Below are 25,898 nucleotides of genomic sequence, written 5' to 3'. Positions count from 1 at the left end.
AATAAATAAACCTCACATCTGCCGCTATGTCAGCCACTGTTTTGATGCTGGTAGCAAACATCTGAGGAAGTGTGGAATGGCTTTGACAAAGCAGGGTGGGAGTCAGAAAGCAACCTCCCCATCACCACCAAAAAAATTAAGGCCTGCAAAGATATTTTCAGGCCCTGATAAACAGACAAGAGAGCTTTCCGGTTGTCTTGGGGATTCCCATTCCCATTCTCCAGTTCTCAGCCCTAGGTCCACACCCAAACCATGCCACTAAGAATGCATGTCTCTGACTTTAGCAACAAGCTGTCTATTTCCAATGTGTTGTGGCGAGGCTAGAGTTGCTACTGCAGGCTATTTATAGGTCATTTAAAATACTTTCCACTCTGCCTGGCCCTTTCCGCGGCAAGTGATTTTTTAAAATGATGATGATGATGATGATGATGATGATAAAGCAGCCGCTTCCTTAGAGGTTCATCACAGAATCATAGAATTGTAGAGTTGGAAGGGACCCAAAAGCAATCTAGTCCAACCCACAGCAATGCAAGTATCACAACTAAATAATCCCTGGCAGATATGTCAGTATGTCTTCAGCTCACCTTTTCCTGGCCTGGCACCCAGGGAGATCCTAACCTGGAGCAAAACCTGTAAATCTCTTTCACATGCAGCCACACATCCAGGACTCTTCACCCTGGACAGGGATTGTGCAAGAGACTCAGCGCTACCTTGGTAAAAGTAGCAGCGATTCAGCACAATGTATATGTTGCAGTTCTGCAGGAATGCCTAATGTGGCATTATGCAAGGGACTTGGCTGAATGAGAATTTCAACTTCTATCTTTCTTTCTTTCTTTCTTAATGTTCATAAGCATCTGGGTGGCCAGAATCTCAACTTTCTTTCTTTCTTTCTTTCTTTCTTTCTTTCTTTCTTTCTTTCTTTCTTTCTTTCTTTCTTTCTTTCTGTTCATAAGTATCTGGGTGGCCACAGTGAGAACCAGATGCCAGACTGGAGGGGCCATTGGTCTGATCCACCAGAGCTCTTCTTCTTGAAAACCTGTAGGGAAACTCAGAAGGCAAGAGACTCACTAAAAGAGAGCCTCAAAAGTTCAGGTGCGGCTTCAGTTTCCAGAAGAATATATATAAAAAAACCTTAAGGGCCTGGCAGCTGGATCTGGCTAATGGCACATCTAGTCCAGCCTCCTGTTCCCACAGTGGTCAGCCAGATGTCTGTAGGAAACCAGGGAACAGAACCTGAGCACAAGAGCCCTCCCCACTCCCTCAGTTTCCAGCAACTGGCATTCAGAAGTATTACTGCCTCTGACCACAGAGGCAGAGCGGAGCTGCCATGGCTGTTAGCCACCTATGGTCTTGTCCTCCACGAATTTCTCCAGTCCTCAAGCCTTCCTAACTGGTGGACCTCACTGCCTCTTGCAGGAGTGAGTTCCACCAGTTTGACTCTGTGCTGCATGAAGAAGGACTTTATTTTAGCTGTCCTGAATCTTCCACCATTCAGCTTCATTGGATGACCGCCAGATCCAGTGTTATGAGAGGGAGACAAGCTATTCTCTGTCAGCTTTCTCCTTGCCATGCAGAACTTTATAAACTTAATGTTATGTCACCTCTTCCTCGCCTGTTCTCTAAACTAAAAAATCCCAAACATTTCCTCTTGGGCAAGTCACTTATCTGATATTGCAGCAAGTGCTTCCTATCTGCTTTCAAACCCATATTCACAATCTTAGGGTCTGGAAACTTGCTTCTTTAAATACAACAACAGAGCGCATTCTCCAATCAGTGTTTGCTCACACCAGACCATGATCACTCTACCCCTTGATTATTTTGGTTGTACTTTTCTGAACCTTTCCCAACTCTAAAGTATCCTTTTTTTAGGCGAGACGGCCAGTATAGTATAGTATAATTTCAAAAGGAGCAATGCTGGCAGGTGTGCTAGTTTTCTCCTGCTGCAGAGGAACTCATATGCCACTACACCATCAAATCATTTTCCACTAATGTCCTCAGCGGCAAAGAATTTATGGCTTCCCTGAGACGAAGTCACCAACAGGGTTCCTGCTCTCTGCTTAGGCAACAGGCACCTTCAGGAATCTCTGTTGTGCCTTACTAATTACAGGTATCCTATCACCATCTTTGCCTTGCTTCTGCAAGAGCCGTGACCTAATTTCCTGGTCCCTGGAGGGGGCGGTGGCAGCAAGGGATGGGGAGACAGAACTTCAGAAAAGCTCTCAATTGATTTTGCAAAGGAAAAACAACATATGATGCTTTCAGCCTAAGGAGAGCCGAGAAAAGACAGTACCACAAAAAGTACGGGTTGGGGGGGGGGTCCTTTTTTATTCATTATCTGCTTACAGGCTGCTTAATGCCAATGTAGCCTTCTTTTGGAGCAGAGTCGTTTCCACATCCCAATCTCTTTCCCTCCATGGTTCAATCCATTTTCAGAGCGCTATCGCTGCGATTCCTGTTTACGTGAGGTTGGACGAGATGACCCTTGGGGCGCCTTCCAGTTCTACCATTCTACGATTTTATGATTTCAAGAACTTTGGGTAACAAGGAAGAGCATGGGTGGGCACAGGTAAGAGCTGAAAATATGATTCACTCTAGATGGCCCAATTCTCCTAGTATTGAGAAACTGTAGTGCGAAAATTGCAACTGATGAATCTTCGTTTATTTCCTGATTTACTTGGTTGTAGAATTTTGTAAACCTCCAAAGCAGTTTAGAAAAGAGATGAAACAGAAAAATTTACAAGATTATTTTTGAAAAGTTAAAATGGCAATAGGTTAAAAACTGATTAAAACTCACATCGACTTTCTAAACATCTGAGTAGGCAGGTGCTGAAAAGAGTACGTTGAAGGGTACATTGGAAAGAACATAGTCATTGTGCCTGTCTGATGTCAATAGGCAGGGAGTTCCAAAGTGCAGGTGCTGCCACACTAAAATACTTATTCTTTATAAACGTGCAACAGGTATTATGTGACACCTGTAACAGTGCCAGTTCCATCAATAGGAGCAGTCATGTGATCATATACGGGGTAAGGCAATCTCACAGGTAAACTGGGCCCAAGTTGTTAAGGGTTTTATATACATATTGAACTCGGTAGAAAATGGGCAACCAACTCTCAACACAAGTTTTCTGCCCTAACTTGCAGCTTCCAGGTCAAGTGAAGCCCCACAATCAGTACACTGCAGTAATCCAGTCTTTATGTAACCCATATGTGACCAGGTATCCCAGTCCAAGAATGGCTGCAGCTGTCAAACCGATTGCAGTTGCTACAGCAGTTGGCAAATATAGCAAACAGGAAAGTATATACAGTGAGGGGGGGGAGTATTTGATCCCCTGCTAAATTTTCCCGTTTTTCCTCTGACGAAGAAATGACCATAACAACAGGAAAAACCCCGGAAACCCAGAAGACAAAAGTCAGAGATTGATGTGCATTATAATGAGTGAAATAAGTATTTGATCCCCTATCAACCAGCCAGATGTCAGGCCTACCTGGTATCTTCACTGTATGTAACGAGCTGAGATTAGAGGCACCTGCTGTAAGGAAGAGGTCTTACCTGTAATCCCAGCTTGTTACAGTACCTGTACAAAAGACACCTGTCGACAGAAGCAATCAATCCAGCAGATTCCAAAATAGCCACCATGACCAAGACCAAAGAGCTGTCCAAGGCTGTCAGGGACAAGATTGTAGACCTGCGCAAGCCATAAAAACATAAGAAGAGGCCGCTGGATCAGGCCAGTGACACTTCTGGTCCAGCATCCGGTTCTCACGGTGCCCAAACAGATGCTCTTACTGGAAAACTGCAAGCAGGATTTGACCACAGGAGTCCTTTCCCCTCCTGCAGTTTTCCAGCAACTGTTATTCAGAGGCATCGCTGCTGATGGCTGTGGAGACGAGAGCATAGCCCTCGGGGCAAGTAGCCATGGATAGTCCGCACCCATAGCTGCCAAGTTTTCCCTTTTCTCGTGAGGAAGCCTATTCAGCATAAGGGAAAATCCCTTTAAAAAAGGGATAACTTGGCAGCTATGTCCGCTCCTCTTCCATGAATTTGTCCAATCCTCTTTCAAAGCAATCTAGGTTAGTGGTCCCCACTGCCTTCTGTGGGATGGAGTTCCATAGTTTAACTCTGCATGAAGAAGCACTTCCTTTTATCTGTCTGGAATCTATCAACATTCGGTTTCATTGGACATCTACGAGTTCTAGTGTTACAAGAAAGAGAGAAAAACTTCTCTCTCTCTCTCTCTGCTTTCTCCATGCCATGAATATTTTTCGAAACTTCTATCATGTTGCCTTTTACTCGCCTAAATAAAGCTATTTCACTCTCTGAAATCATGGCAGTTAGTGGTACTCACTGGGTGGGGTGGGGAAGACCAGCTGAACATCCTGCTTAAGGCATCCTCTGCTCTCCCAAAAGAGGGATTGGAATCTGCCTGCGCTCTGCTGTTTAGATCATGGAACTCTGCAGCCATGGGATGTGGTCCAAGAGGACGCCTTTTCCCACTCTCCCTTCCCCCCACAGAGGCCGGGCTCTTAAAGACTTCATTAGCTCTGCTATAATGAGGTCCCTGCACTTACAAATGGTCATTATCCCTTTCAGAGAGGGAGGATAATTGTTAATGAGCAGATAAGTCCCTGCAATGTATGAGAAGGATCAAGGAGTTCATAGGAAGCAGGAAGGGGAAAGAAGTGGAGGAACAAAATAAGCAGGAAGTTATGGTCTCTACCAGAGAAGGACAGAAAGGCTTGACCCATTCTTTTGTGAGGGGTTTAAACCAGGGGTGTTGAACCCACAACTGTAGCTTGGATAAGAGCCACCAACCTGTTTCAAGTGGCCAGCCAACCCCTGAACTGGCACTGTGACATGTGGCACATAATATCCAATCTGCTTTTGTGAGAACTTGATATTTTGGTGGGGCAGCACCTTCAGTGGAACTCCCTGCCTATTGATAGCAGGCAGGTGTCTTCACTGTACCCTTTTCAGAGCAGAGGTTGCCCTCTGTCAAAACAGAGACAGGGGAATGTGTCACTGTTATTTCTCCTTGACCTCTTAGCGGCTTTCAGTATCATTGTTCGTGTGATCCTTCCGGAGTGGCTGTTTGAGTTAGGGGTGGGTGGCACTACCTTGCAGTGGTTCTGGTCCTACTTAGGTGGTTGTTTCTAGAGAGCTTTGGCCCCATAGGGCTTTCCGTGTAGGGTTTCCCAGATATACAGGCCGGTCACGAAATGACACTTTTAAACCTATGTTTCTGTTGTCACAACAGAATTTCTGGGCGCCATTATTTTTGCAATGAACATTTTTATTATTATTATTTCTCATTTTTGTAATTTCTGTATATTTTAAAGAAAAAAATCTCAAAGTGGTTTACAACCTGTTAAAACGTCGAATAAAACAATGCAAAATAAAACAAATTCAAGCTTCAAGGAAAATATTTCAGATCCTTTTCTAAGTGCCATTTTGCTTTCCCCATATTTATTTATTTACCTACTTAGTTTATTTAACTGCCCCACAGCAGAGTAATCTCGGAAACCAGTGTGGTATAGTGGTTAGAGTAAACTCTTCTGCTCACCTGCTTAAGAAAGCTTGAGGGGCAAGGCAGATGGGGATGTCAGTTGCCAACCTAGCACCCAGAGATCTACACATGGTCGAAATTGGGACCCATGCCAGTTGCAAAACGTGGCAGGCACCTGGGGAATTTTAAACACTTTTTCCCAGGGTTTGATTTTATCCCCTAGATGCTCTTTAACATCTACAGGTAAGACTTGGAAAAATTGAATATCGTCGAAAAGTGCATTTATTTCAGTAATGCAACATATTATTATTTATTTTTCTTTTAATTTTTACAAATGCTTTCTTTTTGAAATTCCACAGTAATAAAACAAATAGTCACAATAATACAAAAATAAACATCGCTATTACATTTCATTAATTACACTCCATTTATAATTGACCCACCTAATGACAAATAATTACAGTTACAACAAATAAAGGCTTGACATACCTTGCTTTGCATGTCATGCATCTATCTCATAGATTGGTTTCACCTTTTAAGTTGCGTTACTGAAATAAATGCACTTTTCGATGATATTCTAATTTTCCAAGTTTCACCTGTACATGAAACCACTGAGTGTGGTTTTCCAGAGGTTTGGAGAACGTTGTCAGCAATATGCTGATGACACACAACTCTACCATTCCTTTACACCTGCAGGTGAGGCAGCGGATGTGCTGGACAGTCATCTTGACTTGGTAATGGACTGGATGAGAGCCAACAAACTGGAGCTCAATCCAGATAAGTTAGTGGGCAGTTCCCTAGACCAGATGGCGAGGAGGCTGCCTGCTCTTGATGGGGTTACATTCCCTCTGAAGGAGCCAGAATGCAGCTTGAGGGTAGTCCAGGATCCATTGCTGACATTTGAGGCTCAGGTGGCCTCAGTGGCCCGGAGTGCCTTCCATCAGCTTTGGCTGGTGGCCCAGTTGTGCCCCTATCTGGACAGGGATAGCCTAATTTCTGTTGCCTATGCTCTGGTGACCTCTAGGTTAGTTCACTACAACATATTATGTGTGGGGCTGCCTCTGAAGATGGTTCAGGAAATTCAGGTAATGCAAAATTCAGTGGACGGGTTGCTCACTGGGGCAAGACACTTTGAACATATTACACCAATCCTGGTCTGACTGCACTGTATTAATTAAATAATTAAATTCAGTCAATGCTTTTCAGGACACTGTTTTTCATTATGATTTTGTGTAATAAACACAAGAGATGGATAGACAGTGTTCTCAAAGCTACCAACATGAGTTTGACCAAACTGCGGGAGGCAGTGGAAGACAGGAGTGCCTGGTGGGCTCTGGTCCATGGGGTCACGAAGAGTTGGACACGACTAAATGACTAAACAACAACAATAAACACACCTTTGCAAAGCAATGTCTCCTAATATGCACATTCTTTGTAAAGCGTTTTTGCCTGATATAATGCATCTTTGTTGTTTTCACTGGTGTCTGTTGTTACTGATAATTTTATTGTTTTATATTCTTGGCAAGCTGCTTTGAATAGTTTTTCTTAAATAAGTGGTGTATAAATTGTAATAAACAAGTAAATAAAATGAAACAATATATGAATGATTTTTAGAAAAGAAAATAGTCAGTGGGAATAGGATGCAGAGCCCTCCCTGCATAAGGCCAGCAAAAACTGAACAGCTGTGCTCCAGAAGTCAGCCAACCCACAGCTCCAGCTAAGAAGAGGATTGAGCAAGGGAAGGCGACATTCCCAGAAACTCCACGCAGCCAAAGGATCAAGGAGGGGGAAGCCTCTGCACACAGGCAGGCTGGAGGGAAGAAACTTACCCTGCCCATCAAAGCCATGCTGATATCAGAAGCGTTTGCATTGCACAAGGATTGGGCAGGTCTCCCGGGTGGGACCATCAAATTATGCAGGTGGAATAAAAAAAAGACACCCCAAGCTTCCTGGTAGCTGTCCACATGCCCCAAAAGAACCCCCTGAGCAGAACCTGGTGCAATAGCAACACTCCCCCCTTGCAATTTTCAGCAACTGAAATTCAAAGCTAGACTACCCCTGGGTATGAAAGTTCTGCTTTCACACCTCCAGATGGAGAGTCCTGCTGGATCAGACCAAAGACCTATCTAGTCCAGCATCCTCCTTTACCACAATGGGAAGCCACAAGCAGGACCCAAATGTAACAGTGACTCTTCCTACCTGCAATTTTCACACCCGCTGTCCAGAAGTGTACAGCCTCCAAGAGAGGAGGGATGGAAGAACAAAGAAAGGTGTTTTATACAAAGTTGGGTGCTTGTCTGTACTGACTGGCAGCAGCCCTCCAAGGTTTCAGGCAGAGGACCTTTCCACCTCTGCTTGGTGATTGAATCTGGGACCTCTTGCATACAAATCAGACGCTCTGCTACTAAACTGTGGCTCTTCCCCACAAAATACAATAAGATCCTAGTCTTCATGGTTCTGAACAAATAAGAACTTGGAACCTTCTACATGCAAAGCAGGTGCTCTACCACTGAGCTACAGCCCTTCCCTGTAGGTAGCACCCAGCCAGCAGCACATATGAATCTTACAGTGGTGCCTCGACTTACTAATTTAATCCATTCCGAAGGCACCTTCGTAGGTCAAAAAATTCGTAAGCCGAAAAACTCCATTGGAAACACGTTTTCTCATAGGAATGCATTAGAAACAGAAAAATTCGTAAGTCGAAACAACCCTATCTAAAAATTCGTAAGTCAAAAAATCCCTATCTAAAACAGCTGCAGTTTCCTTTCGGATGTCGAGACATTCGTAAGCGCGTGGCCATTATCCCCATTCGTAATTCAAAAAATTCGGTTGTCGAGTCGTTCGTAAGTTGAGGTACCATTGTATATGGAAAAAGAGCAAACACCATCCTGCCGGAGACTGCAGTCTACACAACCTCCAGTATCTCAGAAGTGAAGACTAATTTCGCCACCAGTGCAATAGAAACTTTCTGCTACACGGCTGGCAAGGGAGCAGTATGAGTAATCTGGAAAGAAATGGGCAAGAGATGTGGGTTTCTCAGGAACTGGTTTGCTCCTTGAAAGCAACAGCAAGCAGGCAACCTTTCCCTGAAAGCGAGTTTGCCTAGAAGTCCCCAGACAAGCCCTGTGGCTCACCAGCTCTGAGCCACGTGTGATGAGGGCACATCAGTGTGCATAAGTAGTGCATGGCAGGCGCGCCAAATCTAGGGAACCAAGGTGCCTTCAGCCCCCTCAATGTTTGTTTGAAGGGGGCCCAGACCCTTTAATGCTGAGGGCGTTCTGAGCATGTTGGGTGCATGTGGCACTGCATGTCACAGCTTCAGTGCTCAAGCTTCACCAGAGAGCTCTGTCTCCTCCAGAGATTGCATCATAGAAGTCTGCACTGGCCTATGCCATGTCAGGAGAGGTGTGTGACGTCACACATAAGCAACGCATGCTGGGGGCCTTCAATCTTGGGAGCAACCTGGTGCTTGCACACCAGTCAACATGTAAAGAGAAATGGGGGAGAAGATATTTTTCAACTTCCAAGCTGGACAAAGTAATTCAAAAGCAGAATTAGGCATCTGTCCAAAGCAGACAAATTAAACCACAGAATCAAAAAGAATCTTAATTAAACAATTGGCTCCATAATAAGCTTCCCGTATTAGAATTCTGCACCATGTATACATACAGTACACACTGACAGCAGGGTTGTGGCAGTGGATGGGAGGACAGCAAAATAGATGCCTTATATCTGAATATTACTGCAAATCTTGTGGGGTTAATAATAATAATAATTTTATTATTTGTACCCTGCCTGCCTGGGTGGCTTCCAACACATATAAAATCATAAAATATTGTTTCGCAATCCCAAGAAGCTGAACATGGCACTTAACAGAGGAGCATATGTTTAAGTGGTGCCTGACTACGGTAGGTCTTAGGAAGAACCTTTTGACTGCAAGAGCTTTTTGACAGTGGAACAGACTTCCTCCTTCATTGGAGGCTTTTAAACAGGGGTCAGATGGCCACCTGTCAGGGATTCTTGAGCTGTGATTCCTGTATTGCAGGGGGTTGGACTAGATGGCCCTTGGGGTACCTTTCTACTGAATAGTTCTATGATTCATTGAAAGAAGATTCCATCTAAATATTCGGAAGAGCTTTCTGACACTAAGAATTGTTCAACAGTGTAACAAAGATTACCTCAAAAGGTGGTTGACTCTCCTTCACTGGAAGTTTTTAAGCAGGGTTTGAATGGCCACCTGTCAGGGATTCTCCAGCTGAGATTCCTGCATTGCAAGGGGTTGGACTAGATGACCCCTGGGGTACCTTCCAACTCTACAGTTCTATGATTCTATGATACATAAGCTTATTTAAAATAAATTATTTAAATGTCTATTTAAATTCCTTCTAAGATATGCATTTTTCTACGTATCAGTTGGTTTCGAGAACCCCACAGAAAATTCAGAGAAGTGTGATTTTTTGAAAGGATAGCTGCATTTTGATTTGCCATGAGCAAATTAGTTAGCTTATCATGAAAAATGTAAAAGAAAAATGGAATGTCTTCTCCATCGCTAGATGGTGGTCAAACCTCCCCTAGTATAAGGTCAACAGACACCTACCAACAGGGGTGCCAACTTGAATAAAATATTGTGGGGGCCCAGCTAAGCCCCACCCTGCATAAGCGATCACATGATGCAGTGCACACACACCATTTGAATGGGGATGTCTATCAACTTTTGGGGGGCCAGGCCCCCTCAAATATTTTATTGTGGGGGCCGAAGCTGCCACAGCCCCTAGGAGTTGGCTCATATGCCTACCAACTGCAGCTTCAGTCCTATTGTGTATGAGCAGAGACGGGATTCAGGACCTCACTTTCATCCAAAAGCAGGTGAAACATAAATAGTGAGTCAATAAACCCTCTCCAGCTATCTCTCAGTGCATACCAATAAATAGCAAATAGAAACAGCTGGAGGATCTTATAGCCCTTGCTCCATTGGAAAGGAGATACAGTAGTTATGTTAATATATTGGCCCATTAGGTTGGCACTTACTGTCCAAAGGCCAGCTCTAAATTTCTCGCCTCAAATAGACTTCCAGCAGTTCAATGAGAGAAAACCTCTTATAATAGCTGGGCCTAACAAGACACAGGCTCATTCTCAAAACAGGCCCCTTCCTCAGAATTGGTATTTGGAGACAGGTGGCATTTATCTGCAAACAATAGGGAGGGCCCACTGCTTTTGGAAGCTGAAGGACATCAACTTTAGTTCTGTGGAAAGGTCAGGAGAAATGTGGCTCCCATGCCCCCACCCCATCAGCTCCTTCGGTTGACCGTAATTTTGAAAAAGTTAAGGTGCTAGTCCTTGTGTTTGCTGGAAGAAGTCGGAAAAATCTAAAGGCTTGTAACCACGCTCCTTTGAAAAGCCCAAACTTATTCTTTCGTCTAAACCCCTGGATCCAGAACACTGAAAAGAGAGAGAATCTTTTTCCTTTCTGAGAATTAATCTAGCAATGCTGACGCACGCACGCATGCGCGCGCACACACACACACACACACCTGGCCAAAAGAAGAAGAAGCTGTTGAACTTTATCTCCATAGATTCAGGTCAAGCGCCTCCACTGCCCATTGCTATCTCCAGGCTTCAGTCCCTCACCTGTGAAAGTGGGCAGTGTATTTTGAAGTTCAGTGCATGGCAAAAAATGAGTTTGCAAGAACAGGCTTTGCCTATGGAAAGCTACATAAGATTTCTTTTTGCAAAATCCAATCCGTGTACAGGTTGCTTCAGAGCAAAAGAAGAAGAGGAAGAGCTCTCTGCCCATTGAGGAGTTTACAGTGAAGAGTTTTCACGGTGCAGGGAAGATAGGGGAAATCATTAGTTAGGAAATCATGGAGCCACAACTAAGATCACGGCAGAGGTAAGCATTGAGCAGAAAGTGAGATAAATAAGAGACATCATCACTTTTCACCTGACCGCATACAAACCCACCACGTTACTCTTGCCTAGGGATGCAGAGCAGCAGTATGCAAAAGGTTGATGATACCTGTTCTGGACTAGGGATGCAAAAATCTGTCCATTTTGCTTTCTCATTTTTATAATCTCCACACTTCACATCTGTTTGCATTTAAAAATAAAATAAAATAAGAAGGTTCCTGAAGCTGGATCAGGCCTAAGAGGGCCCATCTACTTCAGCATCTTGTCCTCACAGTAGCCACCCAAATGCTCTGCAAGCAGGATCCGAACACAAGAGGAACTCTTCCCTCCTTCAGTTTCCAGCAACTGGTAGGGTCTAAAATCTGCTGCCTAAAGTGCTGGGACGCAGCACTGACAAGACCGATGAGACAAAGAACACTCAAGGGCAGGCATCCCCAAACTTCGGCCCTCCAGATGTTTTGGACTACAATTCCCATCATCCCTGACCACTGGTCCTGTTAGCTAGGGATCATGGGAGTTGTAGGCCAAAACATCTGGAGGGCCGCAGTTTGGGGGTGCCTGCTCAAGGGGCTCCCACTGCAGCCTTGCTTTTCTGCACCCACCCCCTTGCACCAAGCTGATCCCCCAGATCCCAGTGTCCAGCCCTGTGGAGGAGGAAATAAAGTTGCAAAGGATAAGCAACACAAATGATTGACTGAAAGAGAGACAGACAGACAGAGAATCCTGGTGATAAAAGAGAACTAAGGAAATGTAGCTCGGTGTGGAAGGTGGAAGCAGAGGTGTCAACAGCTCTGAGCTCCTCGCCCACATGGCAAGTGTCAACACATTCGCCTTATCCAGTGTTGCTTTTTGGGGTGGCGGAGGGAGAAGGCAGAAAGAATGCAAAACCCTGGCCCAGCTCCAAAGTTTTCTCCAGCAGAATAGAAGAGAAAGAGAGATGTCATTCCTCGCACTCTAATTGGCCTTCCCCCAATTTTTGCTCCATTCCTTCCTTTCTGCACCATTTCATGCTTATTCTGCTACGAAGCCAGACAATTGCTTTATAACTCTGGGGGACAGTTTGACCGTCTGCGAGCCAGACTGGAAGCAGGCGCACAGCAAATGCAGGAGAGGCCAAGCTTAGCACCCATTGGAAGAGTTGAGGAATGGCTTTTGTTTTTAAATAATTGTCTCCTCCTTTTTAGCAAAGCTAAAATTGGTGTGTATATGTACATATTTAACACATATACATATAACACACACATATATCCTTAATTTGATAATCCGGGCAGAAGGGGAAGGGGCTTAATGTTTTTAAATAATTCCATCTTCCTTTTCAGCAAAGCAAAAGCGTTTTATAACTGAAGAATTGGAAGAATCATTTAGTCTAACCCCTTGAAATGCAGGAATCAAAGCTACAAAACCTCTGACTTGATGGCTTTCGAATCCCTATTTAAAAACCTCCAGTTAAGGAAATTACACCACCTTCCCCTGCCAAAGAGTTCTTAGTTCTTACTGTCAGGAATATGCACAACCTGTAGATTTAACACATAGAATAAGAGAGCAAGTAGAACGTACATTTAAATAAGACTGGAAAACATTTATTGACTATATGGAAAATAACCGCATACAGCTGAAAAAGCTGGCAGGGTTAAGATAAATGCAACAGAGTAAATAATTTTTGATGGATGTAAAAGTGGAAAATTTATTTGAATGGTTAGCGTAAAATATGCAGGGGTGCATAATATATAAAATGACCCATGGAAATAAAAGAGGGGAAGTCATTGGATATTTTAAAATTTGTAAAATACTTTTTTGGAAGTAAAATTGAAAGTTTAATTTAAAAAATATTATTTAAAAAGAGTTCACAAAGTTCTTCCTAAGGTTTAGAAGGAATCTCCATTCTTGTCATTTGAATCCATTGGTTTGGGTTAGTCCTATCATCCGGACCAGGAGAAAACAAGTTTGCTCCAACTTCCTTTAGATATTTGAAGATGGCTATCCTATCTCCTCTCAGTCTCTTCTTTTCCAGGCTAAACATACCCAGCTCCCACAACTGCTATCTATCTATCTATTTATCAAGTTCCCAACTTAGCCTACCTCACAAGGTTGTTGTGGGGATTAAACAAAGAGTGGGGAGAACCATGTTGAGCTTCTCAGAGAGAAAGAAAAGTGATACATATAAATATGCAGGCCATTTCCCCTAATATAATACATTCTTTTGACTACTTTCCCTGACACAGACATATCTACCTGCACAGTTTTCTCCATTATTTTTAACCAGAGAACTGCATCGCAACTCTGGAGAAGAGTGTAAATTTTGCAGGCTAGCAACATCTGACTCCACATATTGAGGAAGAGCAAATCATGCAGGCTTGTGTTGAAATGCCAAGCAAGCCAAATTTGTCCTGCATCCCCTAAGTCAGGAAACCAGCCTGGAATTTCCTGCAGGAACAGAACATGTACATGGAGAAAGACTCAATTTTTTAAAAAAGGAAAAAAGGAAATAATGATGTGGACTAGCATCAACATCTTTGGACTTGACCTGCAAAGCCGGCTTCAATCTAGCCCTGCTTTGAATGTGACTCCATTCTGGTCCTCTTCTCAATGATGTGTCGCCAGACTTTCACACCCGAAAACAAGTCTGGCTCTTGGATAAACACCCCTGCAGATGCCTTGAAGTCTGTAGGAGGGGGCCGTTATTTTGCTGTTTCCCTCTCTTCACATCCTGCACCCCATCAACCTGCTCGCTCCCCCACCCACATCCATAAAAGCATCTAAAAAAGCAGTACCATTGCGAGGAGGGAAACACCATAAACTTTTTTTTTTAAGGCAGAGAAACAGCTGGGAAAGCCATTACTCACTTTATGGGCCCCCAAGATCAGGGCTGCCCCTTTCATCTGGGGGGGGGTGACCGTCTGCAGCCCCATGAAGGCCATGGGGAGTGGGTCACCATAGTTCACAGGAGGTCCAAATTCAAGACTCCCCAGAAAGAAAACCTGACCTCTAAGCAGAACAGGAAAGATGGACAAAAGAAAACTTTCCTCAGCTGCCTTTAAAGTAGATACTGGTAAGATACAAACACACACACACACACACACACACACACACAACAGCAGCACTTGATCCATTTCAGTTCCTAAAAGGACACCAAAATTTTGTTGGTTCTGCATTTGTAGGAATAAAATCCTTTAGTTTAGCATTTTGGCGCTCCCTGCCCATTGCTATCTAGTCAGGCGCCTTCACTTTTTTCAGCACCTGCTAAAAACATTTTCATTTAAACAAGCTGCCCAGGCATCCCCAAACTGCGGCCCTCCAGATGTTTTGGCCTACAACTCCCATAATCCCTAGCTAACATGACCAGTGGTCGGGGAAGATGGGAATTGTAGTCCAAAACATCTAGAGCAGGGGTCAGCAACCTTTTTCAGCCATGGGCTGTCCCTCAGACCATGTGGTGGGCCGGACTATATTTTTTTGGGGGGAATGAAAGCATTCCTGTACCCCACAAATAACCCAGAGATGCATTTACATGAGTAGCACACATTCTACTCATGTAAAAACACGCTGATTCCCGGCCCGTCTGTGGGCCGGATTGAGAAGGCGATTGGGCCACATCCAGCCCACGGCCCTTAGGTTGCCTACCCCTGATCGAGAGGGCCGAAGTTTGGGGGTGGCTGGTTTAGAATGTTGATGTGAGTTTTAATCAATTTATAGTCTATTCTTATGTGAATTTTTCAATGCCTTACATTATTGCTGTTTATTTTTTCTTATTGGTTCATTTGGGGGAAGGGTTTACAATCAAGTGGCCATGAAGCACCCCAGGTGTGACCAGTCCCTGCCTCTCAACCCGACCTACCTCACAGGGTTGGTGTGGGAATTAAATGAGGAGGAAGAAAATCAAGTACCCTACCTCGAGCTCCTTGGAGGAAATGGTGGGGTATAAATGCGCTAAAAGAAAAAAGAGAGGAAATGCTTGCACCTGTGGAATGCGCTTGTTGGGTACTGCCCTAAGGAGTTTGCCATCGTCTTCGAGACAGTGATCCCCTATCAGTCTCAAAAGATACTTGGTGTCATCCTTACGTGAAAGCATTGTAGTAGTCGTGGTGGTGGTGGTAGTAGTAGTTATAAGTAGAGGAAACACTCTGTCTCTCACACACATACACACAAAAAGCAGAATCCTATAGCGGCCCAGGAATTTGATGTTTGACCACAATGGAACAGAGATCCCCATCTCCGTGTCAATGTGCTGATTCTGCTTTGATTTGGGATTTTCTCTCTCCAAGACCTGGCATGGAACTGGCATTGCCCATTGCCAAGAACAACAACAGTAATGGATACCTAAAATCCTGGACTGCCTCTTAGCTCTTGATAAAAGGCAGTTTGCTAAAGAATAAAAAGTATGAAGGGTTACCCCGGGCTCCCAGCCAGCGATGCAAAACTCTGGGACCCATTCACTCTGATATCATGCACATGGTGTCTGAAATGGCAAAGAAGCGCCCGGCTGGATCAGGTCAGTGGCCCATCTACTCCAGCATCCTGTCCTCACAGTGGCCAACCAGATACCCATAATAGGAAGCCCATAAGCAGGACCCAAGCCCAAGAGCGCTCTCCCCTCCTGTGGTTTCCAGCAACTGGCATTCAGAATAATTGCTGGCTCCAACTGCGGAAGCAGAGCACAGCCATTGTGGCTAGCAGCCGCTGATAGCCCTCTCCTCTGTGAATTTGACTCTAAATCCTCTTTTAAGGCCATCAAAGTTGGTGGCCATCTCTGCCTCCTGTGGGAATAAATTTCATAGTTTGCACTGCATGAAGAAGGACTTTCTTTTGGACTGACTTTTCTTTAGAACTGATGATGGCATAAACCCCCCCCCCCAATGGCGGGACTCCCTGCCTATTGAGATCAAGCAAGTTCCTTCACTGTACAGTGGTGCCTCGCTAGACGATTAATTCGTTCCACAAGTCTTTTCTTATAACGAAAATTCGTCTAGCAAATCCCATAGGAATGCATTGAATTTTTTTTATTTTTTATTTGCCCATAGGAACGCATTAATTGAATTTCAATGCATTCCTATGGGGAACTGTGATTCGCTAGACGAATTTTTCATAAAACGAATTCGTCTAGCGAGGCAACCTCCGCTAGAAAAAACCTTTTGTTAAGCGTAAATTTCGTTAAGCAGGGCATTCGTTAAGCGAGGCACCACTGTACTCTCTTCGGTGCCTAATAAAAGCATTCTTCTTAAGACAAGTCTGTCCAGATGTTTACAAAGTTGATATGAGTTTTAATCAGTTATTTTAATTATTGTTGTTAACTTTTCATATTGATAATTTTACTGTTTTTTCTTTTTTTGTAAAACTGCTTTGAGGTTTTGCTTTGCTTTTTTTCCAATCAAGTGGAGGTGTATAAATTTTAACAAACAGATAAAATAATTTTTATCCCTCCTTGGATATTCCAACATCCAGCTTTGCTGGGTGTCCATGAAATCTTGCACTACAACAAGGAGAGGAAAACTTTTATCTATGAAAGGCCTGGACCACATGTTCGGCCAGAAATGTTCTCACAGTAAACATTTTAGGGGGAGGGGGGCAATATAACCCAGTTCCTTCCAGAATGCTTGGAGGTGTGTGTCTGTGAAGAGGGGGCAGCTAACTTGCAGTCACACATGCAAAGGCACAAAAGGTGGCTTCTGAGATACTGGAGGCCCCAGCACTGCAGGGCTAGACAGCACTATCTGGTTTTGAAGAGCAAAGCAAACATGAAGAAACATGTTTAACCTATGCTGTTGACATATAAAGGGGGATTCAATCTTTTTCTTCTAGTTCTTCTTAGCAATCGCTGAGTTCTGAACAAAATAGTCCCAAGGGCAATTCTCCCCTGTGAAAACAATATTTAACATTTCATTATGAAATTGCAAGATTGCCTACGCAGAATTGGGGAGCAGGGTGGTGGTGGTGCAGAAACCAAACCTTTGTCCCGTTTGCAAGCATGACAACACACCAGTCACCCTAGTTCAAAACCAGCTTTCAGGAGGACAAGGACAGTCCTCTCATTTTACAAAGCCCAAGGTCCACATCCCTCCATAGACAACCTTCGGGCCACTTAGTAAGGCAGAGGTGGTCAACTTAAGAACATAAGAAGTGCCTGCAGGATCAAACCATTGGCCCATCTAGCATCTTATTCTCACAGTACCCAACTGGATGCCCTAATGGAAAACCCTCAGTCAGGACCTGAGTGCAACAACAAATCATTTCCAGTAGCTGGACAGGAAACCCTTAGGCATGGTGCTGCTATCAACATCTGGTCTCCTTAAGAAGAGACTGGCTGCTGGATCAGGCTAAAGAGGGCTCATCATAGTCCAGCATCCTGTTCTGAGGTTGGCCAATCAGATGCTCCAATGCAAAGCCTTCAGGCGGAACCTGAGCACAAGAACACTCTCCTGTCCTGCTGCTTCCAGCAACTGATAGCAACTGGTATTCAGAAGCAGACTGTGGAGGCAAAGCCACGAACCTGAGGCACATCCATGCCCAATGGCTTGGCAGAAGGCAAACCCTGACTCACAGCCAGTCAAAAAAATGAAGTCTAGATGAGGTTTCGCTGTGTGCCTTAACCACTCTCTCGCTTTCAGGGTGGTGGAGTACCAAGAATCCAGGAAGAGGGGATGCCATCCTTTCGAGCTCTTCATGGGTTATCTTCTACACACACACACACACACACACACACACACACAGCAGTAGCAGCAGCACAAAAGAGAGAATTATTCCATCATACCCACAACACATGACTCAGTTGCCTTCCAAAAACTGTCTTGGGAGTAAAAAGGGGGGGGGAGGCAGAAGATAGCACCGTAATTGGGAGTGGTTGGGAAATCAGTCTGAGGGGGCCATACAGACAGACCGCAGTCTTTTGCCTTTGGACGGTAAGGTTTTTAAGTTTGTGTCCACAACTTTCTAAGCAACCTTCCAGAGGCCATGAGCCGGTTGTGGGCAAGGCTAGAGGAAAAGGTGAGCAGAGCAGCAGATGTGAATTTTATCTTTGTGCAGTAGACTAGTTTCAACACCCACACGCCTCCTCCATCCTGTATCCAGGCAAAGCAAAAGGCATCATCACAGTTCAAGGACACCTCTGCAGCCAGACGAAAGCAGTTGTTAAGGACTTAACAGAGCAGGGCTAGTGAGAGGTGTGGTCTAGGAAGAGAGTGTGGCTTGGGGGGGTGCCCTGAGGGCCAAGTAGAGCATGCTGGAGGGCCACTTCACTCCCTGCCTTCAAGACCAAAGCATTTATTATAACATACATTTTCATAGACTCAAGCCCTCTGCATCGGATTCTAAAAATGTGCAGGTACCTAAAGGAGAATACAGTGGTACCTCTACTTACGAATGTTTCTACTTACAAATGGAGTTCCGTCCGCCATCTTGGATGCGGTTTAGATAGGATTTTTTCTACTTACAAATTTTTAGATAGGGTTGCTTCGACTTACGAATTTTTTCTCCCAATGCATTCCTATGGGATTCGACTTACAATTTTTTTCGACATACGAATGTGCATTCGGAACGCATTAAATTCGTAAGTAGACGTACCACTGTATTGTGCTTGCTGTTTCATAGAATCAAAGAATCACAGAGTTGGAAGAGACCCTGAGGATCATCAAGTTCAACCCCCTGCAATGCAGAAATCTCAACACAGAATTATAGAAGAGTGGGAAGGTACCCTGAGGGTCATCCAGTCCACCCCCCTGCAATGCAGGAATATGCAGCTGTCCCATACGGGAATCAAACTTGCAACCTTGGCATGATCAACACCAAGCTCCAACCAACTGAACTATTTGGGGGCTCGTATGTGTGTGTGAACCCTACTGTCAGTGAACATAGCGACTTTCTACTGAGTCAGACCCCTGGTAGCTGACTGGTAGCAGCTCTCCAGGATTTCAATCAGAGGGTCTCTGCCTACCCTGTTCTGGAGATGTCAGAGAATGAACCTAGGGCCCTTCTGCATGCAAAGCAACAATTCCCAAAATAATAAAGTGATTATTCTAGTCCTCATCATTCTGAATGTTCAATTGAACAGGAATGTAGGGAGCTGCCTTATCCTGAATCAGACTACTGGAGTTTCTAGTTCAGTACAATCTACACTGACAGTGGCTCTCCAAGGTTTCAGGCAGGGGATCTTTGCAGCCCTACCTGGAAATGCAGGTGAGGATTGAACCTGGAACATTCTGCATGCAAAGCAGGTGCTCAGCCACTGAGTTATGCTCCTTCCTCCAAACTAATATCCCAGTCCTTGTGCTCCTAAATAAATGAGTTGTCTCATATTGAGTTCGCCCATTGGTCCACTGAGCTCAATGCTTTCTGCGCTGAGTGGCAGAAATGGGTCTCTGCAATTTTCGGTCAGGGGACCTTCTCAGAACCTACCTGGAGATGCAATTGGCAACTGAACCTGGGACATTCTGTATGCAAGAGAAAAGCAAATTCCTTGGAGGCTGTAGAAGGAGTGTTTTTATCTGCAGTTCACACATTTTATACGTTATTTATTATGCATTATCATCTCTCACGCTTTCATCTTACCATCTCAGGGCACATTGCAAATCGATTGAAGATGCAAAGGACCAAAGAAACAGAACAGAGTGAATAAAAATAAGATCAGATCATGGGGGGATATGATGAACATACATGTCACAGATGCACAACTTTGGGAATAGTTCACTACAAAGTTTACTTTCGTGAATGGAAAGAATCAAACCTAAGGCAAAACTTAAAAAAATAAGGCAAACTTGCGGGTTCAGGTCAGTGGCCCATCTAGTCCAGCATCCTGTTCTTACCATGGCCAACCAGGTACCTGAATGGGAAGCCCAAAAGCAGGAGCCCTCTCCCCTCCTGCAGTTTACAGCAACTGATATTCAGAAGTGTTGCTGCCAGTCAGAGAATAGCCACTGTGGCTAGTGGTCATCAATGGCCTTCTCCTCCACGAATTTGCCCTTTCCAGTGGTACCAACCCTGGTGGTTAAGAGATTATTAAGAGACGGGTGCAAATGCAGCCCCCCACCGCAGCTATCTCCAAGTGCAGCACTTCACGAGGCAAACCACAGAAAGAGGCCACACTGAACCTGCTTCTCAGAACTTTTATCATGCTCAGCCGTGAGCATCAACCAGAAGAGAGAGAGAGAGAGAGAGAAATTCAGACAGTGGCAAAGACTAGCAAGTTAGAACAGGGGTGAAAAGTGCTTGAAACTCTTGTCATAAATAAGGAAGGAAAAATCGCTGGTGGAAATTAATTTGAAAGGAAAAGAAAGGAGGAGGAGGAGGAGGTGTAAGACTGGGAGTGGGAGTGGTGTCAGAGGAATCCGCTCACCATCCAATATTTCTGTCAAGACTAGGCTCCTACATCAAGGCTGGCTGTAACCCTCACAGACTTTGTAAATAGTCCTACCAAATGCATTGTGCTTTTGGGGAGGTTTTTGGGAGGAGAAGATGCATTGAAAACAGATTTAAAGAGAAATAAAAATTAAAGGAGGGAAGAAATACCATGGGGGTGAGAGAAGAGCAATAGGTGTGTTCTTTTAAAGCTACAGTTCCAGAAATATGCTAGGATTCAAGATTTGCCTTCCCCAAGGGGGGGGGGGCGGATAAAAAAATTACAAATCCCCCTAAAATCCATAAGTGGAAACTGTTAACCAATAGTTTTTCCTGCTTAAAAAGCCCGCCCCCTAAAATCACAAGGAGCTGCTTATTCTATTCAGAACTCAAAAGTCAAAACGCAGAGCTGGATTGGGAAGTTAACTGGATCACTTTTCTGCTATTTTTCTTTTGCAGAGAAACTTTCCCACACCGTGGTGGGATCACCGCTGGAGTTTTGCAACAGTTGCAAGATCGGGCCTTTTTCCTCTCGATTTTGAAAGCCTCTTTCGGATCTCTCTCCCTCCCACTCCACTCCGCCCCACGTTCAATCGCTCAACCCACTGCCAACTTCCAAAGGCGAAAAAGGAAACGCAGCCAGACCCGATCCCAGAAACGGTGTCTTCCCCTCAAACAACAACAACAAACCCATTCCCTCCCCCCAGCAATTAACAGTGGGGGGTTTTTTTTGGAAGGGGAGGATTGCATGGGTTCTTCCTTGGACTCTCCCAAGGCGCTCCATGCAAATCTGCAGAGATCACTTTTTTAAAAAAGCATTTAAAATAAAAATCAAATGCAACACAAAAGCCACACAACAGATCGCCGTGGCCTGCCCTGATTTGCCCATGATTTGCACCGGGAGAGTGAAAACGACGAGGGAGCCTTGTGAAATTGACAAGGCCCCTTCTTTGAAATGTTATCAAAGGGGTTTTCGCTCCTGGCCACCCCCTTTCCCCTCCCCCCCTTAGAGAGAGAGCGGAGAGCCCGGACCTTCTCTGTGATCAAAAGATCGGCTGCGTAATAAAGACATTTTACCTCCCCCACAACACACCCCATTTCCCAGATCCCTTTCCACGACACTCAATATTGTATGCGTGTGTGTAACATTGGCAACATTGAGATATTACAATATAGCTTTGCATATTTTTTTTCCCAAAGCGGCCCCTCTCCAGCTCCCCACCACCACCACCACGCCGCCCCGCTTGCTTTCTTTTTTTTTTTAAAAAAGAAAAGAAGCCGAGGAAAATCAGCCAATAAAACTCACCCAATGGAAGAAAATGCTTGGTGTCCATCGCTGCTGGTTTAACTCATGCCAAAAGCGATTTGTAGGAGAACGATCGGTGGAGGAATTTCTTTTTTCTTTTTAATTAAAAAAGGAAGGGGAGCAAAGAAAGAAGAAGAAACCGCACAGGACCAAAAAAAAATCAAAGCCGGAAGAAGGGTTTGTTTTTTTTAGGAGGCAGATTTAAGTGATTTTTTTTTCTGCCCCCTCTCTCCGCAAGAATTACTTGTGCAAAGGTTGGCTGTTTGGAGATTAATTTGTTGATTTCGGGGGGGTCTCCCCCCTTTGCCCCCTCTCTTTCCTGTTCCTCCTCTAGTCCACCACCCCAACTTGGAAGAAAAATAAAAAAAGATGAAGGTGACTATCTCTAGGTCTAGATAGGAAAACGCCACCAAGAAAGTCCCAGCGAGAGGCGAGTCAAAAATTCCGCTCCCACGGGGTCCGCGCGAAGCCGAGACGGAGGGAGTTGTTGCAAACTCACCCAACAATATAACTAAAGTACTCGGGTGTGTGTGCGCGCCCGCGCGTGCCCCGCTCTGTTTCTGTCTCTCTCACTCACTCGCACACTCGCTTTGCTGCTTCTCCCCTTCCACCGCCCGCAGCTGAAATTGCAAAAGGGACCCCGCAAGGGGTAACCTGACGGCCGACAGGTCTAGCAGCGACGGGGCATTGTCCGGGTCTCAGGGCGCGCGCAGCTGGGATTTTAGGGAGTGGAAGGTTCGGAGGGGGAGATTGCCTTAGGGACCTTAGGAGCCAACTCCTACAGCCAGACTCCCTTCGTCCCCCACATAAAATACTTGAGGGGGCTGGGGGCCCCCAAAGTTGGTGGGCATTGCGAGTCAAATGGTGTGTTGACTGCCATGTCCTGCGGTCGATTATGCGTGGCGGGGCTTACCTGCCACACGCACCTCAATATTTTATTCAAGTTGTCACCCCTGCTAGGGACATAGGATGCTGCCTCATCCTGCATGCAAAGCTTGAGCCCACCAACTGAGAGCTATATGGCCCTTCCCCTAAGAATAAAGTTAAGATTCTAGTCCTCATCGTTCTGGATGAAGGGCTGCGGTAGATAGAAACAGTGGAACCTGCCTTCAACGGAGTCAAATCGTTGATCAACAACCTCAGTACAGCAAAAGCAGCGTGGGGCTGGGCTCGCAGGGTGCCTGAACCGCCATTTCCCTCCCAGCTGCCCTCCAGCTGGAGGGTGCCCAAGATGGAAGCAGCAGCTCCCGGCTCCCTGCAAGCTCAGAGCCACCCCTGTGAGTCTCACAAAGCAACTCTGGGTTTGCAGGGCGCTATGAATGCGCCCCTCAAAGCCAGCCAGCCAGAGAACCAGGGTCACTCCAGCGGCATCCCCAGTGTCCATGGTGTGCTGCGCATGCCCTGGAACATGTGCAGTGCACCTGCCCCAGGTGCTGAGGGGAATGCTCCACCACTGTCTCTTCCCTCAGCCCCACCAGGAGATGTCATCAGGAATTTGACCTGGGACCTTTTCTGTGTTGTCCACAGGCTCCACCATCAAGTGATGAGCCTTAAAAATGAAGTAAGGTTCAAACCAAAGTAAAGCAGAGCAATATGTTTGGCACCAGCTTGGCTGCAGGAGTTGCCGGACGGAGGCGTACAAGGTGCCAGCCATCCACTTTAGCGACTCTGCTCCAGATTTGTGTAGGGTTTACTCCTTTGCCTTTTCCTCTCCCAAAGATGTCCCACAATGCAGTGGATAGAGATTATTCCTCGGGGTTTACTCCCAAAGCCTTTGTCCCTGATGAGTATAGCCACAAGGCAGCAGAAGTTTAAGGCCAGAATTTTCCTTCTAGGTTAAACCTCCAACCTTCTCAGATTGAGGAGCTCCTTCTGCCCCTCACTTCCCTCTCCAGCACATGCAGAAACCATCTCCTTGATCATTAGACACAGTATTAGTATCATCTCCTCAATCCACTGGACCCTGTCTTTGCATGCAGGGGGTAAACAAGTCCCTAGCTCAGAGTTTGAGACCCATCGGCTCCCCTCACCTGGCTTAGCTGGCCAGTTTAATTCATTTCCCAGGGTGTGGCTGCTGTCACATGCCAATAGCTTCTAGGAGCCACAGATGCAGGGTGGGGTCCAAAGGTGGACAAACTACCCCAGAAGGAGCATGATGTTTTCCCCCTGCCCCCCACACACTCCAGGTTCTGGCTGAATTACATATGACCTCAGGGGCGTAGCCAGGATCAAAATTAGGGGGGGCAAGGGGCGGGGGCAAGGGGCCACAGCGGAAATGTGGGCGGGGCCACGTGGCCTGCGCCTCCCAGGTCTTCGGAGGAGGCGGCCCCAGGCTCCCGCTCCCGGCGCGAAGCTCCAGAGTCACGCCAAGAACGCGAGTCTGTGGCTGCCTCCTCCGCGCCTCCCAGGTCTTCGGAGGAGGTGGCCCCAGGCTCGCGTTGGGAGTGGGAGCCTGGGGCCACCTCCTCCGAAGACCTGGGAGGCGCGGAGGACGCAGCCACAGGCTCGTGTTCCCTGTGCGACTCTGGAGCTTCGCGCCGGGAGCGGGAGCCTGGGGCTGCCACACTGCTGCACCCCTCAGCCTTTGCTTCTAGGGGGGGCAATTGCCCCCTCCTGCCCCCCCTGCCTACGCCCATGTTTGACCTAGAAAGTTCCCCACAGTTTAAAGAACAGCAACCACAACCACTCCTGACATGGAGAAAATGAGCCTGTCAGCATTGGTACACTCAGGGCATGACTTTGGGACTCAAACACCATCCATGGCTCTGCTCAGCAGAAAGAGAACAGAATGCAGCAGAAACAAAATTTAATTTTTTTTAAAAAAAAATTCTTCCAGTAGTACCTTAGAGACCAACTAAGTTTGTCATTGGTATGAGCTTTCGTGTGCATGCACACTTCTTCAGATACACAGCAGGGTTGGCATTCCCCATTTTAAAAGGAGGAAAGTGATAGATATTGCCATCTCAAAAGCCTATGACACCTAAGAGATGTATTTGGGGACCTACCCAACTCTCTAGATTGTATTCTGTTTTTGATATTCTTTAGATTGTTTTAACCTGCCGTGTGGTTACAAAATCTAATCAATAGATTAACACTACCAGTAGTATTACTACTATTATTGTGGCGGCGGCGGCGGCAGCTGCTACTAATATTTATTTGATCCGCTTTTTTGTGTGTGGGGGGGTGTTAGGGGAGGGGCAGTACCTCTGGTGGGGGAGGCAGCAGTTATGAGTTGTAATTTCAACCTGATTGGCATAAAGTATGAGCACTACGGGTTGCCTTCATTGGTGGAAGAGATAATCAAGTCTCACTGGTCAGCTATCATCCACCTTAAGCCAGGCAGCCCCTGGTCAATAAGGTGCTGATCCGCCACCGTCCACCTGCTACAGTGAATGCTTAGAGCTTACAGTATCACTCGACAAGTGGACCAAACCACTGCACCATGTAAAAGAAGAAAAGAAACAAGCCCCCTTGTGCCTAGAAAGCTAGAGTGTCCGGACCATGTGTGCTAGCTTGTCTATGTTGCAGGTCAGCAACTCATTGAAGATGGACATTATTGACCATGAGCTGGAAAAGTTCAACATTGACATTGCCACTTTACAGGAGACCAGACCAACTTCTAATGGCTGCCTCGAATAAAGGACCACACCGTCTTCTGGCAAGGAGGGCACCCAGAAGACCTATGTATTCATGGCTTCTCAGTGAGGAACTTCCTGCTGTATTTGATAACTGAGAATGCTTGCTTTCCCTTTGCCTCTCAAACACCTCCAGTCTGGTTAACATATTGAGTGTCTACGTTCCCACTATGTGCTCTGGCATACAAACCAAGGACCAGTTCTACAAGGAACTAGACCAGG

General features: G+C 45.6%; 1 protein-coding gene across 3 annotated transcripts in view; it reads right to left on the bottom strand.

The window, feature by feature from the left end:
- The window catches only part of RXRA (retinoid X receptor alpha), a 125,713-nt gene extending 103,080 nt beyond the window's left edge, over positions 1 to 22,633 (bottom strand). For 2 of the 3 annotated variants that reach the window (XM_035113140.2, XM_035113138.2), the window contains exon 1: positions 22,042 to 22,632. In XM_035113140.2, coding sequence (XP_034969031.1) covers positions 22,042 to 22,069 — 28 coding nt within the window. In that variant the 5' untranslated portion in view covers positions 22,070 to 22,632. Of the gene's footprint in view, positions 1 to 22,041 lie in introns of all 3 variants that reach the window. The other variant, XM_035113137.2, reaches the window with a different exon arrangement.
- Between the last annotated feature and the right edge of the window lie 3,265 nt (positions 22,634 to 25,898).

This window comes from Zootoca vivipara, chromosome Z, assembly GCF_963506605.1.
Source record: "Zootoca vivipara chromosome Z, rZooViv1.1, whole genome shotgun sequence".
NCBI lineage: Eukaryota > Metazoa > Chordata > Lepidosauria > Squamata > Lacertidae > Zootoca > Zootoca vivipara.
Note: the sequence above shows the minus strand (reverse complement) of the source record. Positions and strands in the feature narration are given on the sequence as shown.